At 36.9% G+C, this 12876-nt stretch overlaps 1 protein-coding gene across 1 annotated transcript in view; it reads left to right on the top strand.

Moving 5' to 3' along the window:
- The first annotated feature begins 243 nt into the window (after positions 1 to 243).
- Positions 244 to 12876, top strand: part of LOC107740504 (gastrula zinc finger protein XlCGF7.1-like) — a 26103-nt gene continuing 13470 nt past the window's right edge. Inside the window, exons 1-2 of the mRNA XM_016552956.1 lie at positions 244 to 373; positions 7951 to 7980. Of these exons, the coding sequence (XP_016408442.1) occupies positions 244 to 373; positions 7951 to 7980 (160 nt within the window). The remainder of the gene's footprint in view (positions 374 to 7950; positions 7981 to 12876) is intronic.

Here is a 12876-nt window from a genome sequence, read left to right as displayed (position 1 = left end):
GCTGTCGAGAGTGGCAAAGTGGCCGGAAGTCATTAATTTTCAATGTGAGCCGGCGGCGAGCAGCGCCGCATCTTGGACGGTGAGGGCGTCGAGGAGAGTTGAAATCAGTTCAACTTTATGGTAATGAGCTATGACGCGGTTTGGTGGCAACCAATCGAAAAAGAAGAAGTCCACCGCTTGAGAGGATTTCAGAGAACGCAGCCCTGTAAACTTTGGTTCCGACCACATTAGTTCCCAAGCAAAATGGAGGAGAGGTTGATTATTGCTGTGGCGGGTTTCCCAATAATCTACGACATGTCCCTGTTTGCATACAGGGACATAAATAAAAAAAATGATGTATGGACCAAGGTGTCTGAGATTGTTGGTGTTCCTGGTGAGCTGCTGATGTGCATTAACGTTATAGTAATAATAATCTAATGATATAATAAATAATAGTATAATAGTCCCAGTTCACTTTTAAACCTTTAAATAAATTTTCCTGATTATACTTACATTAAGTAATGTTTATACCTGATTATACTTACTTAAGTAACATTTTCAATGCAGGACTCTTACTTGTATCAAAGTATTTTTACAGTGTGCTATTAGTGCTTTATACATTATTAGGTAAATTATCTTAATACTTCATCCACAACAATATTTAATGAGGTTAACTTATAACGTTACCCTCCTTGTGGTCAGCCTGAACAAGATCAACAAGCTTGTTTGCTTTGTGGCCCCCTTAAATACAAGATAAGCATTCAATCTACATCAGAGAGTCCACGAATCTTTCTACAGCGCTGTTGGCAGGGCGGCCAGAACGATTTTTGATGCTCTTGCCGGCAGCGGTGTGAACGCACAGTAAGGCTTGTCCAGATGAATGTTGAAGTCGCCAAAGACTAAAAGTGGACTGCCATCCTCCGGGAATGAGGACAGCAGCCCATCCAGCTCCTCTAGGAAGGTGGCTAGAATTTGCGCAGGAGGTCGGTAAATTACCACAACCTGGAGTTTTATAGGAGCTGTTACAGTAATCGCATGACATTCAAATTAGTTATAATTCCATAGGGGAGAGTGGGTTGAGTATTTCCAATTGTTAGAAATGAGCAGACCAGTGCCCCCACCCCGGCCCACCTGACGGGGGGTGTGAGAGAAAGAAAAATTGTTAGACAGAGCAGCTGGGGTTTCTGAGTCTTCTGAACGAATCCAGGTCTCAGTCAAACCCAAGATGCTGAGTGTGGATTGTAAAGAAAAAGCAGAAATGAAGTCTGCTTTGTTGACAGCTGACTGACAATTCCAGAGACCCACAGAGAAGGAAAGAGGTGCAGTAGAGGATGTAGAGATAGGATGCAGGTTAGCATGATTGCGTTGCCATCTGCGTGTGACGTTAGAGCGTTGTCGAGAGACAACCGGAATGTTTTGGAAACACAGAAATATTACCTCATTAATTTCAGGGTTTGTACACCCATTTTTTAGAGATAAATTTAAGCCCTTTTTAATGACAACACAACTATTTATAACACTATAAAGCTCTAAAAATGATCCAAATTAAAAGTTATTTTAATGGGATAACCAAATACATTTTGTGGTAATCAAACAATTATTTTAAAAAAATACATCAAATTACCACTTTAACCAGTAGATGGGAGCATAGGAGCAGTTATTGGCTTATTAGTCATTCATTTTTACTTTTTGCTTCATATTTTGAATTTATAAAATCACTATTATAAAATATAAAATAATCAAGAAATCAAATTTGGTCAATGTTTTGTCAATGATTTAAGAAAAGTCACAAAATGCCTTTTCTTTCATTTGCAACTGAATCACACATCAAGAGCGTTTCTTAATCACTGCAGCTGCTGGTCAGTTCTGTATAATACTGTAGAAGAATAATGGCACACATTGGCAGGTCTAGCTTGTGTGGAGTCCTGCGCGAACCGTTCTGTCACCTCTAAATGAAATTAATTTTACATCAACTTTAACAAATTCAGGCAAATAAATTTAAAAATACAATAAATCACAGCACTTTTTATTCCTTTTGAATTTGGACAGTTAAAATGATGTTGTTGTACTATGTGTAATAATGGGCAAGCAAAATAGCATAACATTAGTGATAATATTAGCCTATTTTAGTGAGATGAGTGATCTTTTGCACATTTCCCCTCTTTTTTCTGGCGCATAATAAAGTGAATAAAGTGAAAATTAAAGGAAAAGTGTCAATTGCTTTATGTGTGTAGTTATTGTAGGCTAAACATTAAGCTACTTTAGCCTTAACCTGGAGTTGCTATGCATCTGTGACGAGTCAGTAGCTTGATGATCCATCTGCAGTTTATTAGACAAAAGCAGTACAAGGCAGGGCAGTAAACAGTAGTAGAATAGGATAACCAACAGTAGATGTAATCCAGAGAACGGGCAGAGAATCGGGGCAGACGGCGAGCAAACACAGTAGATAAACAGGCTAAATGGGTCAGGGCTGGCAGCAAGAATCAGAAAACGAGATAAACAGTCCAGGTCAATACACAGGCAGGCAGAATAACAGGAACCGCTCAGAAATGATCACCGGGGCAAATCAAGACTTTGCACTGAAGAGCAGATAAGAGTGCCTTAAATAGGTGTGTGAGTGTGTGAGATAATTTAAGACAGGTGCAGGGTGATCAGTTCCAGGTATGAAGGCTGATGGGAAATTGAGTCCGAATGAAGTGGTTAATACTCGGGTGAAGGCTCCCTCTGGTGGTGCGAGAGACATAGTGCGGGAGCCTCATTTGTAACAGTGTCTGAGCGAGAGAGAAGTGCTCCGGAACACACACATGGAAAAATTTCAGGGACGTATAATTTATAAAAATTCGTCAAAATGACCAACATTTTTTATTATAATTATCTAGTTTACTCTGTTATCAGGGTTCCTTTTTATGTCCACATTTCTCTGCTTTTTTAGGAGTTACAGAAAATGAACCATTTTTACTTTTATTTCAGAGTTGATTGAAGAAAACAAGGAGAGTGTGGGAAGAGTTTCACACAATCATCAAGCTTTAAGAAACTCATGAACATCCACACTGGAGAGAAACTGCACGCATGTGAACAATGCGGGCGGCAAAACATTTTTGAGGGCTTCAATTCTGAAGAAACACCTGACAGTTCACACAACAGAGTTGAGAATTTAGAGAATTCAGGTATTTTTACGAGCTTTGCAACTGATCCTTCTGTGCTTCTCTTGTAAGTAGGGATGAATACCTGAACCCAGTATCAGGGACGCGGGAAGTAGGGGTGCTGGGGGGGCTGCAGCACAATAATCTTTAATGATGGTTGTTAAGGGATCGGCAAGTTTGTTAATTAAAATTTATTCAGTTTTAGCATTTAATAATTTATTTGTAATAATCTCTGAAATGTAAATGTGTAAGTGGGCTATAATAAAAAACATGTTTATCGTTATACACATGATTCATTTTACTTGTGGTGTTTTCTATATGGGATTAGCCTATCATAATCCTCATGAACACGTGACGCTGGCACGCGGTATCAGACATGAACTATACAGAATGCGAACAAGATTAACTTTAATACAAAGAGATAATGGCGCAAAAGCGAATTTCAGATTTTTTTTAAATGCCCATCCCAGCAAAAACTTTCCAAAATCGGCATCCACAACACCAGCACGAGCACAGAGACGCGCAACGGAACCAGACCCAACACGAGAACGGAGAAAAGTAAGCCTAGCGGGCCCAGCCCAACCCTCGAGATTGATCAGCTACTATTGATAATTTAAAAAATGTGATATGCAGTCAAGTTTCCCAGTATGTATGCCACTTAAATGAGTGTTCATATCGACGCGCTTGTAGTGCTTTGTGGAGTTGTCAAATGATGTGACCCCCCCCTCACCCAACACGGACACACACAGCACCCCCAACCGAAAACATCTTCCCCACGCCCCTGCCCAGTATTAATCGAGCCCTGGGGTTAAATGATGAAAGACCATAGTATCGATAAGCTCTGACGTGATCGGTTCTGCTTTCGGTACTGGAGAAACTAAGAAAAACCACTTACAATTTATTATTGCTACATAAAAGATATCAAGGTTATTGTATCTTTCCAACCGTTTGTATATGCAACATTTGTCTATAATGTGTTTTCATTATTTGCAATCCAAAAGCAAGATCTCTCTTGCACTTTAGGGCTGTGTGATTAATCTTATTTTATTTTCAATTTCGAGTTTGGCTTTAAGGTAAAGCCATTATTGGAGAAAATCTGATGTGTCAATATATTGGATCCACGCATTAGTTCTTAAAGTGACAGCAGCATAATAAACCTGTAGCCATCCGTATCATTAATGATAATAATACAACAAAAGAAAAAGAGAAAGTCCAATATGTGCTCTTGACTGAATACCTTTAGTAGTTTTAATAAGCATTAATCCATCAGTCTATACAGTGAAGACTATGCAGTGTTATTTTACATTTTATTCAGCTTCTTTTGTAGGCTATTATTTACCTGAATACTACTGTCAGCCAGCCTAGTATAGCCTAGTTTTTGCTTTAGTATCAAAATTATATAAACTTTTAAAAATATAAATCTTAAACACTAAAAATGCTTTCATATGTGTGCATTTACAAATAGATGTTTTATATTCATTTATTTTTTATAATAGTAATTTGTTCAAACATGCTGTTTATTTGCTATAGATATTTACATTTCAGAATAAAAAGCCATTCAGTTTTTTTTTCATTGAAAAAAAAAAAGGTAAAAAAAAGTGTACTGTTAAAGAACCAGACTGATGTGCAGTATCGTAAGAATAGTAATACCGTTAAAACCTTAACGATACTCGTCCCTACTTGTAAGTCAGTAGGAGAGAGATCCTTTCTCATTAGTTTTCACTTTTACTTTCAGTAATTATTGATCACTTTTGCTTTGAGTAATTATTAATTAAATGGTACCTTTTTATTTAAACATTATCTTTACCTTTTATATATTATATATATTATATTTTATATTTATATTATATATTATATATATTTTATCAACCACTTTTATTGTCTGCTGATTGTATTTGCATTAGGCAAATGTTTGCTGTTTGGGCTTTGTTTTAAATTTCTCAATTTCTCAATAAAGCTATTGAATTGAATTAAACTGAAAGCCTTTATTGTCATTGTATTTTTCTGGTGTTAGAAAACAAACATATAACCACAGACAATATATAAGACCATAGACTGTACAGTATAATAATAAAGGTATATACAACAAGTGACTGTTACACATTGACAATCTGAGTAAAGTGATCATTGACAGTACTGCACATTGACCTCTACATTGATATGAAACAGTAAGTATATACAAAAAGTACAAACTGAAATGGAATAAGTGGCAGTAGTGATTAGTGACCAGATGTAGTCTTGCACATTGACATGCCACATTTAGTGCATTTTTTTTAATTGCCTGATAAACTATATTTTACTGCACATATGACTGAGATTGAATGAGACCGTTGTCTGTTAGTAACCCTTATTTTTGTTTGATGTGTTGTTTTACAGATGTTTTGTTGTTTTAAATATAATTTTTTGATGATCTGCCGTTGATGACGTCATCACTAGCATGCGTTAATTCAGTCAGCGTCGAGTCTTCTGATGTGAGGCCAACAGTTCACAGTATTTCACATATTTACACAAGCATCAAACACGTTTTACACGGTTTGTTTAAGTAGCATTTTACAGGCTCTTTTCTGTGTTGTTTTCATCTGGTTCAGTGCTACATGTGTGTATTTTCAGGTGTTTTCCTACTGGAATAAACGTTAAGTGCAGCCGCAGCGAGCATGTGAGGAAAATATAATGAATTTATTGATACCTGAGCAATTTTGTGTGCTTTTGTGTGTTCCTTTGTTTGTGATCTGAAGTGAAAAGTCAAAAGTTGTTCTGCCCTGTCTCAAATGGCTCACTTCAGGTGCGCTTGCAGTTTTGAGTACTTCAGAATGGCCACCGTGTGTGTGTCCATGTGACCAAAGTAATCTATTATTATTCATTTACACCAAGCACTAACATGATAGATATGCAGAAGTAGTTAATTATTAGGATAACCACAGTGATGGAGGTAACGAATTACAACTACTCGCGTTACTGTAATTAAGCTGATTTTTCAGGTACTTGTAATTTCATGAATATATCTAAAAGTCTACTCCCAGACAACAATTTTTGTTCCCAGAACGTTCGTTTTTGGTTCCCGATACAATATTTTTTTATGGTTTTTGTTTGGTTGGCCAGGAAAGTCTTCTTAATGGAAATAAAACTTTAGTTTTTGGTTTGTATAACCTTATTATAATGCTATTTTAAATGTTAATTTAACGTTCCCATAACGCTAGTATAATATTTCCTTAACCTCTTTACTCCGATGTGATCACCCTGCTGTACGCCAGTAATCATCCCGCACACCAATGACCCAGTATAACCCTGCTGGAAAAACAAAAAAACAAGACAATAGAAACCACAGAAATTCTAATGGTTTCCACTACAAATACCATTACAAACATTACAAACCATCTTTTAAAAAATGGTTTTCTCTAGTGTGTTTTGGGACACTTTCCATTAGGATTTAGTGGTTTTAAAGGGGTCATAGGATGCGCCTTTCCTAATAATGTGCTAATTAGCAAGTTTAATTCATAATAAAAAAATAGTCTGAGCACATTAACAATCATATGTAATATTAAATAGGATTAACTCTGTCCATTAATGTATGATTACGGTACCCAGATTTTACATTTCTTCAGCACCAAATAAAAATTACTTTGGTGCTAATATAAAATTAATAACACAATAAAGTTATGGCTCTGAATTTGGGTCTGACAACTTCTTGTAAATTTTTTTGCAATATCAATTTCAATATCAAGTTTAATCCTCAAAAGCAGCTTTTCAGAAACATCTTCAAAATATCTTATTTTGTGGATATGGAATTCCCCTGTCATTCAACTGTTTAAGTTTCAGATATTTAGATAGACACAATGTTGTTTTTCATGCTAATCCTGTGTAATATTTTTGATTTAGTTCGTTTTTTCATAAGGCTACATCTTATCATTATCATGTGTTTTCATTTATCTTAATTTCCATATTTACATGCTGCAACTTTGTGTGATTTTCATTGAAATATTTTACTAATAAATTTCCTCGTTTTTCTCTAATCCTCGCTCACGAAGACTGTTGATGCTGATCAAATACCACGCGAGTCTATAATTTTAATTTCTTTTAATTTATTTGTGCAGATCGGCTTTTGTAGGGAAAACAAATCAGCGCGCCTTACATACACTAAGTACATTTTCCCGTTATTATTTTCCTAAGCTTCCGGCTTCGCTACCGTTCGGACGTTCTTGCTTACTGCTCTGCGCTTTGCTCCCTATTTCTGTACTTTTCTTTGATTTTTCTAAGATTTTTACTTCAGCAGATCAGCACAGTGCTCAAACAACATATTTTTGGCACAAACACTAAAACAAAAAACTCTCTGGGTCCTTGTTTTATTGTTGTGATTATTTTTTTTTCTTTTCTTTTATGTAAAGCACTTTGAATTACCATTGTGTATGAAATGTGCTATACAAATAAACTTGCCTTGCCTTGCCTTGCCTCCTCTCGCCGCTTCACACTCCAGTCCAGCGGGTGGCGCTAAACACATACGTTTGTTTGCCAAACACCATTAAACCTCAGAGGAAGACGTTTAGGTTCACCGCGCTCTCTGTTGTTTTGTCGTCGTGATGCTGGTTTATTACAAACTGCTAGAAATGTTGTTTCTGTAAGTAGAAAATACAGTTTTTGAATCTGTTCAATAAATACATGTAATATTCTCATCCTCACAGTCGTGACTAAGTTTTGAAGCAAGCAGGAATATCTGGAGGAGTATCATCTGAACTGAGATCTGCTGCTGTGAAGATGATGTTTGTTAAAGAGGAGAGCGAGGAGAACACGAGTGAACCAGAAACCTGGAGAATAAAACACGAGGAACCAGAAACCCAGAGAATAAAACACGAGGAACAAGGAGGTTGGTTTTTATTCTTCATTCAACTTTAATGACTGTTTGTGGCATAAAGCTTTAATCCTCTGGGGTCTGACTCCGCATCGCATTCTTCTCAGGTAAATTCTTATGGAAGCATATGGGTAGCAAAATTCATTTTAAAATGTAATATGCAACATGACAATGCAATATATAAAATGGCAGAGTATTACTGTATTTAAATGTACATTTTCCCATGCATATGTGCAACATTTAGTGCAAAATGAAAATTCATTCAATTATATAATTTACATTTGCTATTTTCTACATTAGTTTTAATATGTAAATTAAAAACATATTTTTACACTTTATAAGTTGTAAAATTAAAATGAAATCATATTACCCAAACTGATTAGGTATGTTTAACATGTCCAAGCAAAAACTGTAGCAAAATGATCATTTAAATTACATTTTTTCTAAATGCATTTGGATTTACGGGTAGGACACATGAGATTGCATTTTCATCGTGATACCGCGTGATAATTGTAGCAAAATACAGTGTGAATTTCAGAATGCATTCTGAGCCAAACGTGCAGCAAAAGGGAAGCAAAAAATGGTGATTTAAATGCCTTTTATTTTTCTTAAATGTATTGACACTTACACTTAAGACGCTTCAATTGCATTTTCGTTAAAGCTGCAGTCCGTAACTTTTTTTGGTTAAAAATGATCTGAAATATAAAGGAGTTGTCCTGGCTACTAGGCTATTCAGGGCTCCAAACAAAAAAAACAAAATATATATTAGGCTATTATATAGTATTAGGCTATTATATAGTATTATAATAGCATTATATAGTGGTTCACTGCATTATATTGAGGTTTTTTTTTTTTGAGTCACAGACCAGACTATTTTTTCGGATAAGCAAGAAAAAAAAATATTTAAAGCACAGAGAATGACAATGCCGTGAAGGGTTTTTGACACAGGGTAATTTTATGTGAATGTATACGCAACTTCAGGGCTCGACGCTTACTTTTCTTTTTAGGAGCACTTGTGCTCCTAACTTAAAAAATTTACTTAATTTAACTTTCAACAACAGATATTTCAGCACAATAAATGTTTTTGCGCTGATTATTAATTGTCTATGTTTTCCGTCTGTCTGACGCGCGTGCACTCATTTAGTAAAGATTAAAATTTAACACAGACTGTCAGGACGGATCTTTATGCAAAAATGGAAATGCTCACGTGAATTTGTGACATTTATACATAAGGATATGACCGTTAACTAGGGGTGGGAATCTATGGGTATCTTACGATTCGATTCGATTACGATTTAGAGGCCCACGATTCGATTACGATTAACGATGCATCACAATGTTGTACCATCTATGTAAAATTCTACTACTTTTTAAACAACCACAGAACTCAAGGGTGAAGCAAAAAAGATATTTCACACTATTACTTTATTAACAGTGTGCAAGTGCAATATTCAAAAAGTGCCAGTAGCAGTATTTGCTGTAACAAATAGAAAACTGACAGCATTAGTCTGTCTGCAACTTCTTATAAAATAACACTTGTTCAAAAAAGTAGGTTAGCAATCTGCTTTACGGTAACATGTGCATTTTGATGCATAAAAGTGCAATCGCACATGCACAAATCCCCCCAGCTGAGCAGCAACAACCATGTTTGATGCGTTGTCGGTCACTAACACCAAGTCTCTCGTGGAAAACTGCCATTCCTCAGCGACATTTTGTATTAGGTCAGCTATATTAGCGCCTGTGTGACTCTCGTAGACAGCCCTAGTTTGCAAAACATGGGACAACAACCGCCAGTCATCCGAGATATAATGGGCTGTTACAGTGATGTACGAATCCGTAGCAACAGATGTCCAGGCATCACAAGTCAATGCTATTTTACCTGCTTTTTTCAGCGACTCCAGTACTGTTGTTTTGGTGCTTTGGTACAGATTTGGTATTACTGTCTCTGCGAAAAAACGACGTGAGGGGATTTTATACCGTGGATCCATTGTATGCATCATTGCACGAAACCCCCTTCCTTCCACCACGGCGTAAGGGCGCAAATCCGATGCAATGTACACGGCAATGGATTTTGTTATTTTCCTTGCCTTTTGCTAGTTTGCAGGAAGAGTGGTTAATATTGAAGCTGGAAGAGTTGTTTGGTTAGCAGCAACAACGGGTCCTTCTGCGTTCACATCTGCGTGGCAGCGTTGAAGGTGATTCCTCATGTTTGTTGTGTTGCCAAAATATTTTATTTTCACCTCACACATCCTACACATAGTGTAGCTTTTATCAAGTGTCCGTTTGCCGTCTTTCTCGGTTTCTAAAAAACCAAAATGCTTCCAAACGTCGGCTTTTAACGTTGCAGGTGCCGCTCTAATGTGTGTAGCTTCGGCCATTTTGTCACGTACTAGCGCCTCAGCGAACGCAGACGTACTACGTCTGACGTAAGAAACGTACGTAAATGTGCTAGTAGCGCATACGCTCATCTCTGTGACCGTGGGGCCGACAAATTCCGATAGAATGTATTGCAAACGAGCACAAATCTGACTTTTTTTCATTTAAACTCAAGACATCGATTATTTAAATCTCTGCATCGATTCAGAATAGTTTATTGCGGAACAACGATGCATCGAAAAAACGATTATTTTTCCCACCCCTACCGTTAACTGAAAGTTTTTTTTGCGCTGAGGACGCACACGCATCTGTTAAAGCGCCTGACAGGGCAAGCCATTACGCTAATGCATTAGCTTAAAGCTTAAAATAAAGAATTCTCATGTTTTGGGTAGCTTGGATCACGTAACTCTCCTGCAGCATCTCATTCTGTTTCCTCCACTATTTTAGATGCATTTTGTCCATAGAAATAAGTAAAATTCAGTATTCAAATCAAATTTCATTTGACGCGACCGGCTGAAGTTGGATAAGTAAACTAACTCCGTTGGACGTGCACTGTGGGCAGACCTGATTAATCGATAATGAGAATCGTTGTCGATGATTTTCATAATCGATAATAATCGATTTTATCGATTAGTTGTTGCAGCCCTACATATAAGCCTGAAATTTATTTTTTTTTAAACTTCAAATATTAGGCATAAAAAACTTGAGCTGTGTTGTACTGACTCTTGAATTTCCCAAAAAATATGTGGTCTTTTAGATTTTGTATTGGAAATTGGATTTATTTACCAATTTGTTGCATTTGTGCCTAAAATTGTCATATGGTGTGACATAAAAGTTATTCTATATAAAATGAAATTGGGATATACTCTCCCTAAGTAACTAACTTCACCATAAATCTTTATCATGTATTATTTTAGCCTGATATGAGCCTGTTGCCGATATATCGGTATCGGGCGATATGCCGCCGATATGAAATTTGTTTTTTTACAGAACATATAACACGGATAAAATGCTTGAAATGGTGTAATTACTTAGTTTGTCCAGCAGAGCGCGCTCCATTGTTTGCTACTGGCGACCTGGATGAAATGCTTTAAAGCTTAGTCTATGGAAAACTATTGAAACTTTGAACGGCCATATCTCCGTGACGGCGCGGCAAATCCGCACCAAATTCGGTGGATCCCTTTTTCTCGAGGAACCCTCTCGAACGCGAATCGAGTGTACGACTAGAGGCCCACTTTCGAATGAGACCACCCCCGCGTCAATAGCCCCCGGGGTTCGGGAGTTAGGGGTGGTTAAATTCGCGGTCCGGTGCTGACCGATTAAGCGATCCCGGGGAGCTACCGACACGTGGAGTGTGGCGTTCGAGAGGGCTCCTCGAGCTGAAGGGATCCCCCGAATTTGGTGGAGATCCGCCGGCGCGTTCGCGAGATAGTGACACCAGTCAACACTTTCACTTCAGTAAGGAGGTCTCTTGTTCAGGCAGCAGCATTCAAGCGTGGTCTTATTCGACCGTAAGTGCCCTGCGAAGTGGACTAAAAATGAAATTCCGCCATGATTCCAGTTCCAAGGGAACGTACACGTTACATTCAAAGGGCATTAAAGTGCGCGAGACGTGAAAATAACATTTTCCTAATATAAGGCCTTAAAAAGTCTTAATGTCTTAAATTCTAGAAGAAACACACTGAGGTAAAAATTCTAAATGTTTAGTTTATTTATAACATGATATAGTTAAGTAACACCATAACAAGTGAGTGAGCTATTGCTCAATATTCTCACGATGCAAAAAAACATTCATAACACCTACAGAGTGCACGCATTAGTCTAATGCGCGTGCACATTTAGAGTGCGCTCTTTCACTGCATGATTCAGTCTATTAAAATACATTCAGAATGATCACAAATTCAAGACATGGGGGCAGAAAATGTGTATATTTATACCACTTCATATAGTTAATCAATTTCACACGGAAGAGTGCCTTTTTTTTCTCCAAAAATTACCATATACAAATGTGATATTGATTTTTTACAACAGTTCAATAAACTAGAAGTTTTATTAAGAGACTTACGTTTTAGACACCATATTGCCTGTTTTTGCTCCATTTCGCCAACAAAATTAATTCCAAACAAAGCCACGGCGCTGTTTTGCGTCTTTGAGCAACATGACATTTTGTTCCTGAATGAATCAACCGCTTAAAATGATTTGGTTCAGTCGCAATGAATCACTTATTAACAGTGACTTGCTGCCACCTACTGGCGGTTTTAATTTCACATTTAAAGTATCTTTTTATTTTAAATAATTTCAAATATCAGTATTCAACGTTTTATGTTTAATATATCAAAACATTATTTATGCATTTGTAACTGCAGGTTAAAGTATTCATGTCCTGCATTAAACAGTGTGTAAATACATCTAAATGCCACTTCAGATGCAGCTTAGGTCTGTATTGCAAAGATGAATTTTGTTGATACTGATTTCATTTGCTTGGTAACAGCCCAAATGCAAGAATTTGACTCAAAAGATGGTGCACACTTTTAG

Source organism: Sinocyclocheilus rhinocerous, unplaced genomic scaffold (assembly GCF_001515625.1).
Source record: "Sinocyclocheilus rhinocerous isolate Xijiao unplaced genomic scaffold, SAMN03320098_v1.1 scaffold1037, whole genome shotgun sequence".
Lineage (NCBI taxonomy): Eukaryota > Metazoa > Chordata > Actinopteri > Cypriniformes > Cyprinidae > Sinocyclocheilus > Sinocyclocheilus rhinocerous.
Note: the sequence above shows the minus strand (reverse complement) of the source record. Positions and strands in the feature narration are given on the sequence as shown.